The sequence below is a fragment of the Vulpes vulpes genome, chromosome 5 (genome assembly GCF_048418805.1).
Source record: "Vulpes vulpes isolate BD-2025 chromosome 5, VulVul3, whole genome shotgun sequence".
Lineage (NCBI taxonomy): Eukaryota > Metazoa > Chordata > Mammalia > Carnivora > Canidae > Vulpes > Vulpes vulpes.
The window spans coordinates 123972443-123993683 of record NC_132784.1 but is presented as its reverse complement, the minus strand read 5'-3'; the positions used below and the strand labels follow the sequence as shown (position 1 = coordinate 123993683).

At 39.0% G+C, this 21241-nt stretch overlaps 1 protein-coding gene across 3 annotated transcripts in view; it reads left to right on the top strand.

The window, feature by feature from the left end:
- RELN (reelin) overlaps positions 1-21241 on the top strand; it is a 478955-nt gene that overhangs the window by 411600 nt on the left and 46114 nt on the right. For all 3 annotated transcript variants that reach the window (XM_072759913.1, XM_072759912.1, XM_072759911.1), the window contains exons 43-46: positions 1868-2015; positions 4322-4580; positions 5437-5686; positions 9291-9459. In XM_072759913.1, the coding sequence (XP_072616014.1) occupies positions 1868-2015; positions 4322-4580; positions 5437-5686; positions 9291-9459 (826 nt within the window). The remainder of the gene's footprint in view (positions 1-1867; positions 2016-4321; positions 4581-5436; positions 5687-9290; positions 9460-21241) is intronic.

Here is a 21241-nt window from a genome sequence, read left to right as displayed (position 1 = left end):
CTAACATTTCATTATTTATCCTTACAGTTAGGACCACCCATTCCTTCGTGTAGTTCTGAATTGTATAGGATTCCATTTTTGAACCAAGGGTCAATGAGAATGAGCAAGGCCATGGTTGAGAAAACTAAAGCTATTTTCGCTGCTTTTCTAACACATGTAATTTCTGATTAATAAAAATTTTAGAAACTGTCTCTACAGGGTTAATGTTAGGTAGAAAGAACAAGTTTCCAAAAATATAAATTCCTGTCATTGTTTATCATCAACTCCTTAAGCAGCCTCTCATCACTTTCTGTACCTCAGTTGTGTACCTAGAATCTAACATCATCGTGTATGACAATAATGTTATAGAAAAATGTACTTGGATATGTAGTCTGATAAAACAATGGAAAAATATTCTCCTAAGAGAAAGTCTTAAATGTAATAGCTATATGTGTTAAGATAGTGAGATCAAAAGATTGCTTTCTTTTTCCCAAGTTGTCTATAAAATTGTAATAATAATGTATTTATGATTTTAAGGTACAATTTAATATTAAATTTAGGTATATCAATACAACGGAGTATGATGCAGCCATAAAAAGGAATGAAATGCTGATTCATACTACAACATGTGATGAACCTAGAAAACTTAATGCCAAGTTAAAGGAGTCAGACACAGAAGGCTATATATATCATATGATTCTATGAAACATCCAAAATAGGCAAAGCCACAGAGACAGAAGGCAGATTTGTGGTTGCTAGGGGCTGGGGGAGGGGGAGTGACTGCTTAATGGGTATAAGGTTTCCCTCAAGGGTGACGAGAAAGTTCTGGAAGTAGGTAGTGGTGATGGTTGCACAAGAATGTGAATGTACTAAATACCACTGAGTTGTTCACTTTAAAATGTTGAAAGTGATCAATTTTATGTTGTGTACATTTTACCACAATCCAAAAGAACCCTAGATCTAAGATAAGTATCTGGAGAGATTTGTGAGCTGGTTTTGAAAGACATTTTTTTTATTTTATTTATCTATTCATGAGAAACAGAGACAGAGAGAGGCAGAGACACAGGCAGAGAGAGAAGCAGGCTCCATGCAGGGAGCCCGATGTGGGACTCGATCCTGGGTCTCCAGGATCACGCCCTGGGCTGAAGGCAGCACTAAACCACTGAGCCACCCGGGCTGCCCTTGAAAGACATATTTAATAGAAAATATTAAATTATGCTGTAACTTCTTCCATTAAAACTGTGTTTTAAAAAATACTTTATAAATACTTGCCTGACATGGTCCTGAGAGTAGCAAAGACACAATTCAGAGGCCAGTAGAAGAGCTACATTACCCTCTCTCACTTTTGGCTGGAATCAGTCTCTGACTAGCAGGTGTCATTTTCTGCAGTGTAGGAGCAGAAAGGAAGGATCCATCTAGCTGGGCCATAGCTACTTGGGAAAAGCCCCACCTCCCTTCTGTCGTATGAACCATTAAATTCTACAGCCAAGGGCAGCCCTGGTGGCCCAGCGGTTTGGCGCCACCTTCGACCTGGGGTATGATCCTGGAGACCCAGGATCAAGTCCCACGTCGGGCTCCCGGTGCATGGAGCCTGCTTCTCTCCCTCTGCCTGTGTCTCTGCCTCTCTCTCTGTGTGTCTGTCATGAATAAATAAATAAAATCTTTTTAAAAAAATTTCTACAGCCAAGGTTAAACCATTCAAACAAGCTAAACTGTTGAAGACACCTCTTATTCCAAAACCCATGACTCCAGTATTCGTAACTTTGTATTTTAAAACTGCATGAAGCACTTACCGTATTCCTTTTTTTTTTTTTTCCATATTCCTTTTTAAAAGAACATGACTCTATTTGGGGTCCTAGATAAATGACACTTACCACTTTTTTTTCAGGTCAGCTAGAATCTGATAGATTCTTATTAATGAGTGGTGGAAAGCCATCTCGGAAGTGTGGAATCCTTTCCAGTGGAAACAACCTCTTTTTCAATGAAGATGGCTTACGCATGTTGATGACACGTGATCTAGATTTATCACATGCTAGGTAAACATTTTTAGATGCTGTTGAGAAACCACGTCGTGATGTGCAGTAACAGAACATAATCAAATCAGAAGGAAGCAGACATCTCAAGGACAAGGCCTTCTGTTGGAAGGGCGAGCTTCCCTTATCTAAGACTCCCTTAAGACACAATTTCCATTCTAATTTCATTCTAAAACCAAAAGAGCTTTGTGAAATAAACTAGATCAGAAATGAAACATAGCTAAAGAGACAAAAATTAATATCAAGATCAGTGATACTTACAAGATGGTGACTAGAAAATGACAACGTTTAACTTCCTTTCACTTCAAGAAAATAATGTTACATCTTTTTTATACACCTTCTAGAGAATATTTTTCATGAGCACTTGGACTATGTAGAAAATTACCATGCTTAGTAGAAAGTTTAATTGAAATACAATACGTCCTCAAACTACCCACCATTAATTTTATATCCATTAGCAATTTAAGTTAAAAATATTTGAAATGTAGCCTTATTCTTCATAAACATTTCTTTCCAATGATTTGCTCATGCTTTCTAGGTACTCATTTTCTGATTTGAGCACAGCCTCTGAGAAACAAACATTTTAAACTGGCTCAGAGGATTATGTCCTGTCAAGATGTGTATCTCTTGATCATTTGACGAGCCAAAAACTTATCCAGGAAAATAAAGAAGACAACTTAACATGTGTAAAATGGAACCTTGACCTATTTTTGCAAGTGAACAAAGAAGGGGTGTTTCTGTTTTTTTGAAACATTTCAGAGTATCTCAAGATATATCTTAACATATTTATCCTCCTCTTTCACCTAAATCTTTCATTTATTGAATTATAAATTTGACCATGCTTTGTAAAAATACAATTCTGTGAGATAATAATTTTATAGTTATAGAAAGCAAAATTTTATTTTTCCTCATCCTATTTTAATGCAAGTGGTTTAATTTGGTGCTCTTTATTTCAGATTTATCATTGGCAGCTGAGTTCTCTAATTTAGAAATTATTGGGTTTTTCTAAATATAAATAGATGTGGATTTATAAATAGATGTGGATTTCTGATGTGGATTTATCCATAACTAAGTTATATAAACATTTCCCAATACAAGTAGACAATAGGCTAAAAGGTTTTTTCCATAAATGGTTATTGTTTGTATACATATCAACATCACTAGGCACTATGTATTTTTTTCATTAATCTAATGTTAAAAGCTCCATTATTTATCTCATCTCAGTACCATGCTGTGTAGGATTTGCATATATTGACCTCAAAATGCTCCATGTAAAATCCCAATTTTCTCGGGGTTATAAGATAAATGAATGCCTAGTTAATGGAGATGGGGGAGGGGAGGAACCCATGAAGAATGCATGGTTTTATATACGGAAGTGATAACTTTTATTATAAGTCCCAATATGCTCCCTATGTTTGACACACATACATAATTGGGTGTATGTGCTGGGTTACACATGAAATTTATTCCGCATTACCAGCTAGCACAACGGCCAGACCAGGCACCAGCAGCTTGCCTGCCAAAGATAACATGTGAGCTAGTTTTCATTGGCACCCCAGCTGGTTGCTGCCACTCTGTCCACCTCGCTGCCAGCTGGGAAGGCTGCCACTGGCTGAACGCCACAGTTCTCGATGGCCTGTATCATCCGTCCCAGACCCAGCAATAGTCAGAGGCTGGCACAGCCCACCATCACCACCACTCCACACTCATGCTTCCCTGCCCCTGGCACAAAAACCAGAAAAGAGGCCCAGGCTTGACACACCTCTTCCAAAAGATTCCTGGCCTTTCACAAAGAGGTGCTACAACTGCAGAATCTCAATGTGTCTCCCAAAACCAGTAGTACGAGATCTGAAAAGCTACTGGTAAAACCTGGGAATGGACGATTTTGCCAATTAATGGCACAAGCTGTATTCATAACATTTTCCCAGTTGCAGATACTAAAGGGCAAATTCATCTTAAATAGATAGATGACAATACACACTCCCAAACTTGGAGAGTCTTTGGACCCTTCTCATCTTCTAGAATAGCCAAGGAGTACAGTGGACACTCAGTTCCCTCAGACTCTCCCGTGTGGAGGGGTACAAAATGTGAAAATGGGTACAGAATTGCCTTTTTTTCAGACTTCACATTTTATTAACTCCCTTACATTAAGAAAGGAAAATTGGGCTTTGAAACGATTGCTTTGGATATTCATTAAGTCATCATATTCCTAAAAGCCATGCATTCCCCCCCTGACCCTTTTGAGAATAGCATGAATTTCTCACTGAAGTAAAAAAAAAAAAGTCTACAATAAATCTTACTCATGGCAGATTTGTGCAGTTCTTCATGAGACTAGGATGTGGTAAGGGTGTTCCTGACCCCAGGAGCCAGCCTGTGCTTCTACAGTATTCACTCAATGGCGGCCTCTCATGGAGTCTCCTTCAAGAGTTCCTTTTCAGCAACTCGAGCAACGTGGGCAGGTACATTGCCCTGGAGATACCCTTGAAAGCACGTTCGGCTTCTACTCGCCTCCGCTGGTGGCAACCATCTGAAAATGGGCACTTCTACAGTCCCTGGGTAATCGACCAGGTCAGTCCATTCGGGATTAACTATTACAATTTTTGGCACTGGCGCTGCGTGCAGCCTAGCTAGCGTTCAGTCCGGCCCTCTCTCTCAGGAGAGGAAGCCCAGCACCCACGATTGAATGACTTGCCCAAAGGCACACAGCTAGATTAGATATGGCATTTAGCTTCCTTTCCTTCTCTTTTCCTTCAATTGCCTGAGCCTATAAAAACAAACGACAACAGAAGGCCCAGGTCCTGCTCATAGAGAAATCAGCCATATGGGTAGAGGGACTTTTTCAAGCGTGATGCGAGGTTATAATTCTCTGAAAAGGAAAATGTGCAAATTAGCATTGGTACCACATGCAGTAGCTTCCAAATCCTCTTTTCTAGCCTTTGAAGAAGAAATAAATAAATCTTCCTAATATCCTTATGGACAGTTCTAAAGGATCTTCATACATAATAAAATGCGTATCAAATAGAACTCAAAGAACCTGTTAACAAACGGTTGAATCCATGCAAAGAACTGGAACTGAAATGCCTTAGGATACAACTGTCCTTAAATAGAAATTTCACATGGAAAATAATCACATGTAAGCCAAATTTTGCTTTCCCAGCTTGGGCGCATGTAGTTCCCAAAGGCACAATTTGGCCCATGAAGGCTGTGAATGGTTTTGTCAATACTTCGATTTGTTTTCTGTAGCTTCTTGCCAGATGGGCAAGCAGACCACATAAACAAAAACATTCTGAAAGGCCCCAAACAGTATGCTTGCCATGTGATGCCAGTTTTGAGCAATCTGACAGCCAAAAACAAACAGAAAGATTGAACTCTCTCAGATTTTGAAACCATATTGAAAATTTGTTTTCTTAAAAATACATTTCAGATTCTTATTGGAGGAAACATTTCTGGCAATACAGTCTTGGAGGATGATTTCACAACCCTGGACAGTAGGAAATGGCTACTTCACCCAGGAGGCACCAAGATGCCTGTGTGTGGCTCTACTGGTGATGCCCTGGTCTTCATTGAAAAGGCCAGTACCCGCTATGTGGTCACCACAGACATTGCTGTGAATGAGGATTCATTTCTACAGATAGATTTTGCTGCCTCCTGCTCAGTCACCGACTCCTGTTATGGTAAATATTCTGTGTTCAGGTAGAGGGACAGATGTGTAAATGGGCATCTATGGCACCTCTGACAAGTCTGTAAGTGAAACAAAAGTGCATGTGAGTCAAACCATAATCACATTCTTGAAAATGTTGTTGGATACATTAAATTTTAGAAGTCGTTTTTTTAAAGCATCAGAATGTGAGCTTATTTTTAAGTATATGTACAATGAAGACTTTTTTACATATGAATAATAACCCCTAATTTATCTCTTTTTGAAAAGTCCAGATTTTTGTTTACTATCAGATTTGCAGAATTAGGGGCTCTCATCACATAGAGAATGCCAGAATAAGCATTAGGCATAGGCAATAGGCAAATTTACACTTAAATTTGCGTAGACATGGGTTTTAATTCATAGGGCTTTAGATTAGCCCAGTTACTGTCTTCTTTCCAGTCCCCTAGGAATCATGAAATTTTGTTGTTCCCATGTTGCCTTATACTTTTTGCCATTCTGGTGATAACATATTCTAGGCTACTCTTATTGTGACCAATTTGCATTCTCTAGGTTTTGGACACCCATTCTCACATATACCTTGCAGGCACACATGTACACACACACATACACACACGAACATAGACACACCTATCTGGGGAGATTAAAAAAAAAAAAAACTGACATCACTGCATACTTGGATCCTTCACTCTAACTTGCAAGCCTGTCAGGATTCTGAGGATCTTCTGGTCCTTTACCCCATATCATTCTCATCCAAGAGATACAAACTAGAATGTTCACAAGGACCTTGTTCTGTCTTAGATTGTAGGGGGCCAACATTTTTTTTTGTATTTTTTTTATTGGGAGTTCAATTTGCCAACATATAGTATAACACCCAGTGCTCATTCCGTCAAGTGCCACAGGGGGCTGATATTTGATGAATGTGGTTACTTCAAAGGTCTTGGAAAAATCCAGATTTTTCATATTTCCCTTAGTTTGAATTTAATGGACATATCTTTGGGGGAATCCGGAATCTACCTCAGATTCAATCAGTCAACACTAAATAGTCAGTAGGGGTTAAACTTGGAAAAATATAAGGTACATAATCTGTCTTCAACGGGTCTAGTTAAGGGGATACTTCAAAAAGTTAGAGTCCAATAAATGACTAAATCAAGTGCGATATGGATTGGTACTGATGTGAAATGTAATGAAAGCTCCAGGGAGAGTGAGATGACCAATGGATGGCCAATCCAAGGATTTGGGGAAGATTTCACAAAGAAGCTTAGTCTTAAATGATGATTGAAATGCATTTGAAGGGTGAATGGAAAAGAAAGGACATCCCAAGCTAGGCTCACAGCATAAGCAAAGAAGCAGAGGTGGGACCTCCTAGTCCGTAAAGAAAACCATGAGCAGACCAGCCTCAACAGGGAATATTTGCATCTGGTAGAGAAGAGAAGAGTGCTGATTTTGAAAATAGTTTGGGTCCTAGGTACCTATTTCCTCAGTAGCATAGGAAAGTGATGAGAACCCAAGGAGATAAGTTATGACACGGTAGGCCTGCAGTAGCACCAGTACTGCCACTCTGCCCTCATAAGCTCAGTCCTGTGTACTTTCTACTGCAGCCTGGTGCAACCTTTTGAGAAAGATTGAACTGAAAGATCAGAGAAGAAAGTGGATAAGCAGAGTTGGCAACTAAGGAAGGAGAGCCTTACAAGGCACACACAAGAATCTGTGCTTGACAAGGACATGAATAAAAGGGTACAAGTGCAAGGGAGTGACATGGTATGTTTTAGGGAGATTTGGCCAGGAGCAGATGAAGATGGGTAGGGAAGAATCCAAATAAGACTCAGTGGTAATCTCTGTAGAAGGTGATAAAGTCACCTATGCGGTGTGAAGAGAAACGGGAACAATAAAATTGATATGAGACAGTGCAAGCAAAAAGAAGCAGCAAATCTCAAAACCAGGTGACAGTTTGAACATTGAGAGTAAAGAAGAGAGAAGAGTAAAATTTCTAAAATATTTTCTGAATTTTGAACCCAGAAAACCAGTGCAAAAGTATTGCCATTGATAGAGTTTGGTAGTTAAGAAGATATGTTTATTTATAAGGGAAAATGGTGAGTTGTTCTTTAGTTTGGGTGGAAGCAGCTTTAAGTGGAGATACCCTTGAGCGAGGAGGATTTACAATATAAAAAGCAGGAACTTTGTCTAAACTGTGCATCACAATATGCCAACATCCGGTGCCATGCCAGGCTGAGTAAACATTTATTGAATTAAGGAAATTAATTGGAGACATAAAATTGGCAGATCTGGGCACAGAGATAATAGTTGAAGCCCAAGGAGTATACACATAGAATAGAAGGCCAGAAAGGGAGTTTGGACGAATGCCCATAGCTGGGTTAGTTAGCACAGGAGTCAGAGGAAAAGTAAGACAGAAGATTCAGAATAATGTCCTCCAAAAGAAAAGAAAGTTTCAAGAATCAGGGAATAATCAATAATGTCCAGTGCTGTAGGAAGGACAAGAACAATGAAGACGGAGATGGACCGCAGTATTTAACTAGAAAGGGTTGCTGGGAACCATACTGCAGTGAGTGGTCCCACGCTGGCTGCGCATGAGAATCACCTGGGGAGCAGTAAAGCTCAAAACGCCTTGGCTGCGCCCCAGAAGAGTGAAATCACAATCCCTGGGGGTGGGACCCTGGCATGAGTGGTTTCTGAAGGTACCCAGGTGATGTCAGTGTACAGCCAAGATTGAGAATCACGACTTTAGAGAAAGCAATTTCAATTTCTTGGGCCCCAAGCAGTTTATAAAGACTTAAGCAGGAAATAAAGAGGAATATGAAACCTAGGTTGTAAGTTGGATTTTTCAGAAGAAGCAAAAGAAAGAAATATCTTTTTGCAGACCCACAGCCTGATGCACGCTTTGGCACAAATTGCATGGACTTCAGCTACCTCCTCATACCTCTCTGACTCCCCAGTATATTCCACAACACAGTAGAGCAGGATATGTGAGAAAAGAGATTTTGCCATTTTTAAGAAGATTTGCCTATAGCAGGAGTAAAATTGGCATTGTTGGTCAGGATCCCTGTAGAATGGTCAAATTTTTAGAAAGTTGCTCAATTTTTTAAACTAAAAAGTAATCATTAAAATATATGGTCATGATGTTTGTGTTTGCATGTTAACCATGAAATAAATAGTATATTTAAAATAAATAAATAGTATATTTATTATAGGACATATATATAATTTGCATAATTTTATAATATACTGTAACTATTAAACAATAAATATATATTATGGCTATTATTACTATTGCTTTAACCCCATATGAACAATGGTTTTGTTATGATTGTTCCAAAATCATATATTGTTTCTCAGTATACAGAGTGACTCAGGAGAATTTACTTTATGTTTCACTTGACCATAGCCTCTCAAAAGAAAAATTATTTTAATCTGGAAAGTGAAAAATAATAACTAGTATTGTGCAGAAGGAAAAATCAAACCAAGAAACATTTCAAAATAAGAAACATAAATAGGAGGGAAAAATCAAATTGACGTTTGAACTGAAACATAAAAAAACATAAGTAATTATGGTTCCGGGGTCTACAAACATGTATTGCTAATCAGAATGTTTCCTGTTCCAGCTATTGAATTGGAATACTCAGTAGATCTTGGATTATCATGGCACCCATTGGTAAGGGACTGTCTACCTACCAATGTTGAATGCAGTCGATATCACCTACAGCGGATCCTGGTGTCAGACACCTTCAACAAATGGACCAGAATCACCCTGCCTCTCCCTCATTATACCAGGTATGGATGCTTCTGCATGTAGTGAACCCAAATTTGATATACTTTGGCATTTTATATTCAACACCAATTCAATTCAATATATATCAATATCTTATATTGATATAATTTGGCATTATAATTTGGATTTTAGGACAAGTTTAAATGAGATCCATGCCATTTTGTTACCTGTTGATGATATTGCCAGGCATGAGTTACTAAGGTGCTCTTAATAAGCAAAACAGGGCACCTGGCTGGCTTAGTCAGTAAAGCATGTGATCTTGATCTCAGGGTTGTGAGTTTGAGCCCTACTTTAGGCATAGAGTTTACTTTTTAAAAAAATAAGCAAGATAGGAGGTACCTGGCTGGCTCAGTCAGTGGACTATGCACCTTTTAATCTCAGGGTCATGAGTCCTAGCCCCACACTGGGCATAGAGCTTTCTTTAAAAAAACAAACAAACAAAAAAACAAAACAAAATACAAGGCCTCTGGCTGGCTTGGTTGGAGAGCATGCAACTCTTGATCTTGGGGTCAGGAGTTTTGAGTCCCATGTTGGATGTAGAGATTACTTAAATAAATAAATAATTTTAAAAATTATTTTTAGAAAAAGGCAAAGTAGAAACCAGTTTTTGTGGTGACATTTTTCTGTGTTTTCCCAAAAGCCAGGCCTATCCTGACTTTGATTTAGAGCTAATATTTTGAAAGAATGGTGTATGCAAGAAAACAGTGGCTGAATCAGTGAGATTCTCAACTTGATTCACTTAAATTTAAAACAGGCACATTGTATGAAGAATAGATTTAAGCAGAATCTACTTTATATTCAGTCAGACTACTATAGTTATAGCACTGAGTGGTGTCATATCAATAGATATAGCAGATAAATGTGTATTAAAATTATTGTCTGCTTTTGAAATTTTATTTCAAATACTATCTTGAGAATTATCACCTGGAGCATTCTTTTATATGAAAAACAATTATGAATGAATCATTCATTGTGCCTATAGGAAATCATGGTGGCTTAATAAAATTGTCTGGTAAATGCTTTATTTGAGTAAAACAGAGAATTCACCTTGCCTGATGGGTGGGGTTAATGACCCTCTCTCTTTTCACTAAAGTAGATGGTAATCATAGGAAAGCTTTAAAATCTTGATGGGAATTCCCGTTCCCTCAAAAAAAAAAAAAAGAAAGAAAGAAAGAAATGGTAATCAGTTGTTGCCGTTAAGAGAGAAGCAAAGCAACCAGTGCAACCATGTGGAACAGAAGTTATAGTTTGGGCTCATTATCGTTCACTTGCCTCCCCACAAATGAAGAATGAATAAATCTTCCTAGCAAACGATCATAAAATTCAACTATTCATCTAGGATAGAACTTTTCTTGGGATTATCATAAATGGGATGGTTTCAGTTACTAACAGCCTAGGGCTCCTCTACAATTGCTGTCTCAGAGGTACAAGACTATATTAACTGTCAGTAGAGTTGCCAAGTTTAAATGAGATACGTGAGATTTTGTTGCTCATTAAAGGTATTGCCATGCATGAATTATTAAGGCTATCTTAATAAGTAAAATAGAAAAAAACTCCATTAAGGCAGTAGTCTTTTAAGGCTTTATGAATTCTGTGAATTATTATCCAGCTACTTGGTAGCATTTTGCAAATAAATGACACCTAAGATTTATTCCAGCTAGTCATTATACCCTTGAGTCTTCTATTCAAGAAAGGTAATTATTCTTCATCTTTTAATCTATCTTTTAATTGTCTTTGGTGCATACCCATAAGAATTTTGACCCTTTCAAATGACATTTGAAAAATCTGATGAGCATCCATTTCTTCTCGTTATCATATTGAAAATATGCAGTTTGTTCATTGTACTACCCTCAAAGCCCATGTTACACAATGGTCTTAAAGGTGACGCTGCCCTATAATAAGGCCGTCTGGATAATTCAGAAAAGAAATGTACACGATGGAGTGCAAGCCAGACCTACCTCTTATTGTGCTCTGCCATATGTCAGAGATCATTAGAACAATGTGCCAGACTCAGAGCATTCTGTCTAAAACACAAGTTAACATATCTATACAGTATCTGCTCTTATGTCCAATTACTTTTTAAATATGGCATTTCCTTCTTTGAGTTGAACTCTCAGCCTCAACATCTGCAAAGTATTGAGATATTCTGTCCACTAAGATTGAGAATTTGTTTGTAGTTCTTCACTATAAACAAACATGATGTTGATGACTTAAAGCCATGTGCTAAGTAGAGGTGAGTAGTGACTGTGATGATGTGCCGATGGTAGATTTGTCCACTCATTCACTTATCATAGGACCACAAGGCTAGGATCTCAGTATTGTTGGCACAGTGCTAGTAAGAGTCAGCTGAGGTCGATTATCTTCAAACTCATATCAAACCATTACCCAAACTAAAATGGCCAGTAATTATCAGTAGAGATTATTCCTTCATTTGGTCATCCATTAAACAAACATTTTTTAAATCTTTAATTATATGCTAGGTATGTGTGAAGGGCTGAACTTATCCTTGCCTCAACAGACTTTTAGTGCAGTGGGGGAGAGAACTATTAACCAGAAATCACCAGTAATCACATAAGTAAATAAAAAATTTGACTGTGGTAAGTGATGGAAGACAGTTTCATGATGTCAACATATTACATGTCCTGGGAAAATCTGTCTCGATCAAGGAACACTTTCTGGAGGAAAGCACAATTGAAGTAAGAAATAAAGGATGGTTAGGAGTTAAGTAGGGTAAAAGTAGGGGAAATGGTGTTCCAGGCAAGGAAAACAGCCTATTGTATGAGGTAGCAGGTAAATCTGAGATACTGAAAGAATAGATCTGACTTAGAAAGTGGAGTGAGTTGGAGTCAGACCATGAAGAATATTGTAGGTTGTACTGAAAATTTGGGTATATGTTGAGGTGTCTGGGTGGCTCAGTCAGTTAAGCTTCTGCTTTGGCTCAAGTTATGATCTTGAGGTCCTGGGATTGAGCCCCATGTGAGCCCCCCAGCCCCTTGAGAGCCCTGCATCCTTGGGAGTCCTCTTCTCCCTCTCCCTTTGTGCTCTGTTCCTCTCCCTCTGTGTGTATTCAATATCTCTCTCTCTCTCTCTCTCTCTCTCTCTCTCAAATAAATAAAATCTTTTAAAAAAAATTTTAATATTTGGGGATACATCATATAATTACTTTGACACCTGCTAAAGTGCTCAGGAATTGGGGGACATGCTCAGATTTGCGTCAGAAAAGCTTATTCTAACTGGAAAACAAATTGGGGAGGATAAGAGTAGCTGGAAGGAGACTCAAAGAGGCAGTGAGAGCTGGTAGCTTGGACTAAGCTGCAGGAGACATGAAGAGAAGTAGAGAAATTCAAGAGAAATGTCAGCAATAAAATTGGGTTTAATGGTGAAATGGACAAAGGAAGGTGAAGGAAGGGGCAATGCTGAAGATGACTCTGGTTTCTGAGGAACTGAAGAACTGAATGGTTGCTCGTGCACTTCACTGGGCAGGGACACACTGAAGCTGAACACAAAAGACATCACACTGTGCTCCAGACATTTCTACATTAGAACCTAATTAGCTGATTCAGTTCAATCTTACTGGAAATTTTTTTTAATGAATGGAAATCATTGTGGTTTCGTGGAGAGTTCCAGCTTTTAAATCCTGTGAACTCTGAAGCAAGTCATTCTATGTATCAAAGCTGCAGAGTCCACATGTGAAAAACAAGACTTTTTGCCATATAAAAAAACCTAATAAGTATGCATGGAAGAGCTTGGGACCCTGTGAACTTTTATAACATGTAAATCATTTTTACATTTATGAGTTAACAGCATCATCCCACTTGTGATTATCACACTTCATCTTGAGGCAAGCTAAGAAGTCTTCCTAAGCTCGCTTAACAAGAGCAAGCCCATGGTAATGGTAGGACACTGTCTTAAGCTCCTGCCCTGGAGGAGGTTACCATCTGGTTGGGGAAGAATAAACAACATAAAAATAAAATATCCTGTATGTAATTGAGATCTTCAATGAGGAATGGGTTAGAAATTGCCACAGGTACTGGGAGACAGTGTTGAATGCCAGAGTTAAAGAGAATTTCATGGAAAAGATGGGCCCTAGTTGACTCATAGGATAGCTAGGAATTAGGTAGATAAGGAGATAAACATTCTAAATTAGGGAGACAGGGGGCATCTGGGTGGTTTAGCAGTTCAGAATCTGCCTTTGGCTCAGGTCATGATTCTGGGGCCCTGGGATCGAGTCTGGCATCAGGCTCCCCATGGGGAGCCTGTGTCTCCCTCTGCCTATGTCTCTGCCTCTCTCTCTCTCTCTCTCTCTCTCTCTCTCTCTTTCTCTCATAAATAAATAAACAAAATCTTTTTTATAAAAATGTAAATAAATAAATTAGGGAGATGGTGTGAACAGGACCCATGAACCTGGGAAGAGCCCAGGAGTTGCTGATGAAGACAGAGGGCTCCTAGCTGGAAGCTAGGGGAAGTTGTTTGTTGGTGGAGTTGGCTCAGCTTTTCGTAGTACTCGAGCAAGGCAGAGAGTTTAGACTTGTTGGAAAGATGAACCATGGTGGATTTTGAACTGAGAATATTCTTCCAGGAAAAACAATTGAGAGAACAGAGAGGCTCAAGTAAGAGAAACTGGCAAAGGCGTTGTGCTAATAACCTTAGGTGAAGTGACAAGGGTCTGGACTACAGCTAACAAGGAGGGGATAAGACAGATATTACAGGACATTTCCATGAGAGAATTGGTTAAACTCACTAGTTTCTTCTCCACTGCACACATCAAGAGATGACTCTAAAGTTTGAAGCCCAAGAGAGTGGGAAGGAAAGCAACCGTTGACTCCAGGAGGGACGATGTGGCAAACTCAACCAGATGATGCTGAATTCAATGTGATGACTGGAAATACAAATGAGGGCATCCATATGACAGAGATGTGAAGGTCAGAGCCCTGGGAGAGATGATTGACTTTGGAGGCATGAGCATAGAGGTGAGAGGCAATGCTGTAAAACTGTCAGCGCTGTAAAACTGTCAGCACTGTAAAACTGTCCTGTGGAGGGCACTTACAAAGAAAAGACCGGATCCTTAAATCTAATAAAAGAATGAGTGGAAATAATTATTGAAGAAACAGTGAGGATGCAATCAGGGAGGAAGAAGGAGAATCAGAAGAACATGGTATCCAAAACCAAGTGAGACTAGAGTGTCAGCCAGGAAGAGGTGGCCATCAGTGACATAGACTGAGACGGATGAAGAAAAAAGTTTTGCAACAAATTCACTAGATTTTTCAGTAAGGAGATAGTGACCTTCAAAAGAACAGTTTCAGTAAGATACTGGAAATAAATAAACAGCTTGCCCAGCCCCAGAACCCATGGGCTTAACCACTATATTAGTCCTACATTTTTATCGCTTGCCGAAGAGATATGGTCCTGGAAGAAAGAGGAAGGGGGAATGCAAGAGATCTTAAGAAAGGCTGAAAAAAATACAAAGATGACAAAATCAATTTCATTGCCCCTAATCTGAATCTGCCTCCTCCTACTCACTAACCCCAGATCTAAAAATAACAGGTGGCTCAAGTAGCCTGGGTTCTTGAAATGTCACCTGAGAACCAGGGTGAGTCAACGGAAGGGCAGGTAACTCAAATCCACTGAGAAAGGGGGAGACCGGTGCTGCCCCTGGAAGGCTCAGGTGTGACTTGGCTATTTTAAGTCACAGTTTGAAGATGATCCATTCCCTCCTACCAGCCCTAATGACTTGGCTGATACCACATCTTTAAAGATTAACTACATTCTGGAAGCCAGGTGGTTTTAGCCACAGCATGGATGCTACTTCACGTTTACAGGAAGTTTACAGGAAAAGTGATAAGCACAGAAAGCACAAGAAGATTGTGGAAGGATTGGGATAATGGAATGGGATTGGGTTTACCTTTTTGCAGGTAAACAGATTTAGGGAGAGAGGATATGCCTCCATAATGATCCCCACTATAACTACTAACGAAAGATCCGATGCTAAGGAAACTGAATAGATGCAGTATTTATTGGGTTTTCATGGAGGGATATTCAAGGGAATTGCTAGTTCATTTTTTAAAGGAGAAATCCTGAAAACTTGCTTTGGTACTATTTATCTCCACTGTTACTTCCAGTTTTCCAGTATCTTTTAAAAGACTTTTTGCAAGCATTTATATTACTGAATATCTTATTAAAAATTTTCAATCAGGTCAAGGAAGCCTTGGACTTCTCTTACATTACCATTTCTTCATGCGTCATTTTGATACTTTGAACATCATTGCTCTTACTTTACTAAATTCATGTTGGTCTTTCAGGACAACAGAACATAAAATAATTTTGTCTGGTGTAAACCATGGTACTATGGATTTTCACGTACTGAATATATTAATACTTTTGCTTTATATTAAGACACATAAAATCTATTTCCATTTCCACTACACTGGAAAATAAAACTACTCACAACTCTGCATTCCAACTAAGGTTTCTCAGTTGTCAACCTTGTTGCCAAAGTTTTACTAGAGAACTTGAGATTTGGCTGCTTTTGTACACATTGCTATGTATGGATTCTTAAGATTGCTTTAACAATTAAATATAGGTCATTCTCCATTGAGAAGGCATTTTTAAAATTATAGGAAATTCCTTTTATTTGAAGGATGGTCCAATGTATTTGATGCTCTCAGTAGGCCTACTTGGAACACTGTAGTTTTTTTATCATTACTAATTGTAATTATCAGCAAAAATAATAAATCCTTATTTTACCAAAACAAGGATAACCATTTTCTTTTCTTTGTAATCCTCAAATTAAAATTTTACTCTGAGTTTAAAGGGACCACAGATTATTTTTGACTCACATTTATCTATTTAAAATCCAAAGGTACAAAATTTAAGAAAATAGCAAACTGTATTTCAATATGATCATCACCCAGCTTCAACTATTGTTGGTTTATGACCAACTCCGTTTCTTCAATAGCACCACTAACTCTGGACCCCATATTTTGAAGCAATTCCCAGGCATTTCAACTATAAATACTTTAGTATGTATCTCTAAAAGAGGACTTTATTTTTTTTAAGATTTTATTTATTCATTCATGAGAGACACAGAGAGAGAGAGAGACAGAGACACAGGCAGAGGGAGAAGCAGGCTCCATGCAGGGAGCCCGACATGGGACTTGATCCCAGTCTCCAGGATCATGCTCTGAGCCAAAGGCAGATGCTCAACCCCTGAGCCACCCAGGCATCCCTAAAAGAGGACTTTAAAAAACATAATTGTGATCCCATCTAAAAAGTAATGGAAATTTCTTATTTAATATTTTCTTATTCAATATTTACTTAGCATCAGTATTCGAATATCCCTGTTTGTTTCATAAAACATTTTACCATTTTTTTCATATTAGGATACAAAGCAATATAATTGGTTGACATCTTTCTTAAGTCTTCTGTAACCATGAGGTCTCCCTGTTTACCTTTTCAGATGAGGACTTAGACACAGAGAAGTTTTATGATTTTCCCCACAGGCACATAGTTGGTGGCTGAAGCAGGATTGTACAAAAGTTCTCCATTTGTTCTCTATCAAGGAAGGAATAAAGGTCATGTGGGTGGCTTGTTTAAACTCTTCTATTGCTAACTCTGTACTGTGCTTTCCACTCTAGTTCCAGAGAGGTATCATGAAGTATCTAGGTCACCTTCTAAGGATACCTTACCTTTATCACATTTGTTTGGGGGTCATAACCTATGGTCCAAATGCTTTCTTCTCTCATTCCAGTATTCAAACCCCAGTGTTTTGTAAGAAATTTAGAAGAAAGGATAATTGAATGATATTATATATATATATTCTTTAGTGGACAGATTAATGTTACCTAAAAATCCCAAAATGTTACAGTCGTTTAGTGTCCTACAAATCCCTAGTGTTAATTATAATCACTAAGAGAATTTTCTACCAAAAGATTTGGGATGCCTAAATTAAGTACCCCCAACTAGCTGCCAAATCAATAGTCTTTCAGCCTTTACCTGCCATTCAAGATGACCAAAGTTCTCAGTAACACATCAGCTCCAGCAGGAGATAATTGTTTGAAAACCAGTTCTAAACTAAGAATCTATAGAGGCCCCTCTTCTTGAATGGCAATCCTTACTCCTATGAAATGAGTCAATTGTACAAAGCAGTTTCTAAGAGCCATCCTCTCATTTCACCCCAAAATTCAACTTCCTTCTTTTGTTCATAGTTCAGTGTCTTCTTCATGAGGATCTCCCCTGGGAGAGGGTCTTTGTGTCCGCTGGCAGATGGCTCATCCCTGTAGAGCCCCTCGCCTTAAGTAAATCATTCACGCACCTGGTACCAATGCTCAGGCCTCCTCTCTAGAGCCCACTTTTTCTCTAGCTCTTATCTGTAGGTCATGAGCTGTGACCCATGGGTCCACTCTGTTCAGGTGAGCTGATCTATGCTTCCTCCCAGGTACACACATATGAGTGGGATTGCTGGGTTCTATGGTGACTCTGTGTTCAACATTTTGAAAAACAAACAACCTGTTCACAGCAGCCATACCAGTTTACATTCCCACCAGCAGTATATGAAGGTTCAGATTTCTCCACATCCTTGCCAACACTGTTATTGCTATCTCTTTTTGTTATTATTATAGCCACCTAGTGGGTATGAAGTTGCATCTCATTTTGGTTTTGATTTCCATTATTCTAATAACTAATGATAATGAACATCTTTTCATCCACTTATCAGCCATTTATAACTCTCCCTTGGAATATTCTCTATTTTTGTCTAACAGAAAAATAGGCTCATGGAGGAAATTTTTTTCTAATATAAAGGCAGGGCCTTTGCTACCAGGGGAAATATAGGACACACTTTGAAGCTAGGTGCATTGCAGAGCTTCTAACTAAATACAGAGGGCCAAGGGCTTCAGCTGTGACATTCACTTGTGGAAGTCAAGATAGATAGACTCGTGTGTACACACAGCAGTGATGCATACAGTCTCCCATAGCTAAACAGCTGCTCATACTTAGGAGTTACAGTAAGGATAGGATGATTTTGTAAAGGTTGAGATAGTTTTGAAGGGTTTACTCATTGAGAATATATTGTAGTAACAAACCAAGAGATTTTTGCCTTCTCTCAGTTGTGTGAGTGAATCAAGGTGACTTAGGACACTGGGCTTCAACGTCTTCATAGGGAGTAAGAGAGTTGGCTATATTTACTAGTCCTGAATATTTTATGTGTTTCTGAGAGTAAAGAAAACATCAAGGAAGAGTGTAGGGGTTCTTTAAAAATTCTGCCTGGTTCTTATCAAAGGTCTTTTTCTCCTGATGATGGTAATGACAATGAGGAGTTTGTAGGTAGACAGAGTAGTCCTGAAAAAAAGGTGTAGATACAAAGATTCTGAAATGCGTATAGAAACCCATTAAAAGATTTGGAGACAGTGTGGGGAAAGGAGAGAGCAGTGATGGAAACCATACTAGTGACAGTAACATTTTTTAACTTCATAGCAGTGGATCTTCAATTATTAAACAACACTTATGGAGCACTTACTATGTGCAGTTGATGGACAGGAAATGATATAAATTCAGAAAAGAAGCAAGGGGAGACACTTCAAGGATATGGAAGAGGAGAAATATGCTCTGGGGCCATCTTTCCCCCAACTCCAAGAATCAGCAGCTGGTAGTGGCCGTCATTATAAGGAAGCTTCAGGATAAATGATGATACCTGCCAAGGGACTTCACCGAGACACTCATAGGTCTTGGTAAACATGAGCTAATTAATTTTCACAACACCCTTGTGAGGTGGGAAGTAGCACACTCCTAGTTTTACAGATGGGGAAGTGTCAGCACATAAACATAAATGATTTGGCCCCTATACATAGTGAAGTTGTGACAAGGCTGGGAATAAGAAGTCCTGGAAATTCAACTTCCAGACCTTCATTTTTAACTTCTATTCCAATTCATCCCCTTAGTGGAAGCATCTCTTTTTTCTCTAAAATAATATTGGATAGTGTATTTACCCCTGTTTTATGGGTATGTAATTATAATAAATGTAGTTATTCCCAGGACTATAAAATCCTCACATTTGAGACCAGGCCCTAGAAGTCCCCTAAATTAACCCCCTCATTATTTATGTTAAGTTATTCACCATGGACATAGCACTTACTAGTGCCAGAGTACAGATTAGCGCCCTTAGATATCTTTACTCTTAGTGGCCAACTCTGGTTTGAGATTTGAGTACATTCTACACATGGTCTCCCACTGTTTCCTTTTCTGTGGAATGCCACAGTTGTACAAACTGAACATGTCATGGTTGGAAGTCCCCATAAAAGCTATCAACCCCAACAATGCATCTGGCTCTTAAATCTTCTCTACAAACTCTGTTAAGTGGCTGCCCAGACTGTGATTAAACACAACCAACATTCAGAAAGCCACCACCTGCTGGGCAGCTCATGCCACCTCTCAATTGCTGGAAGTTGTTCTTCTCCTTTGACAACCATCACATCACTGCCCCCTCCAGCACTGACCCCCAGTCCTTGCCCACCCACCCTACAAGACATCTCTTATTTGATGCTTCCTGGCCATCTTTATTGCTGTCAACTTACTGTTCTTTCAGTAAATGTGTATGAAGTCCAATGTATAGGTGTCACCACAATCAAATAAGTAAGGAGACTAATCCAACAGAGGAAATTGTACATAAATAAGCCCTCTGAATAAAAAATGATATTTTGATGGAGCATTATAAAACATTAGAGCGACAAAGATCACTGGCCTACCCTCTTTAAGCACTGGAGATACAAAACAATATCCCCTGAAGGAATAAAAATATTTCCTGCCCTTCAGAAGTTCATAGACTCAAAGAAAGAATAATATAAGTGTTGACTTGTTATTAGAATCCAAGTAATCATGTGCTATGGAAATAGGATATTCCAATATATTATTTATAAGATGTAGCTGCATGTAAACAGGTGTAACAATTAATAAATTTCATCATTAAGAATTAACTGAACAGGGGCACCTGGGTGGCTCAGTCAGTTAAGTATCTGACTCTTGATTTCAGCTCAGGTCATGATCTCAAGGGCATGAGATGGAGCCCCAGGTTGGCTCTGAGCTCAGGGAGCAGAGTCTGCTTGTCCCTCTCCCTTCCCCTCTACCCTTCCCCTTCCCTCCCCTGCTCACACTTGTGCACTGTCTCTCTAAAATAAATAAATCAACCTTAAAATTAACAGCACAGCCGCTGACTTGCACAACCCCAGGGGAGCATTTTCCCACTGCTGACTGTGAGAATGGTGGCCTCTGGATACCAACTCCCTGCACCTTTTTCTTTTTTTTTAAGATTTTATTTGTTTGAGAGAGAAAGAGAGCAGGCAAGCAGGGGTAGGAGCAGAGGAGCAGGGAGGAGGAAAGAATCTCAAGCAGACTCTGCACTAAGTGCAGAGCTGGACACGGAGCTCGATCTCATGACCCCAAGATCATGACCTGAGCCAAAAGCAAGAGTCAGACACCCAACTGACTGAGCCACCTAGGCATCCCTAACTGCCTGCATCTATAGAGCACCTACTAAGTGCTAGGCACTGGACAATGAGGGTATAATGTTGAGAAAAAGAGATTAATGCTGTTCCCTCATAACTTATTCTTCAGAGGAGGAGGCAGACATTTAAGAAATACATATGCAAATAAATATGACTACAATTGTGATAAATACTATAAAAGGGAAAGAACAGTTTGCTCGGAATAAACGCGATTTTTAGAGGGACCCAAAAGAAGATTTCTCTATGAGGACCTGATGCTGCCTCTGAGACCTGAAGGACACCTAAGGGG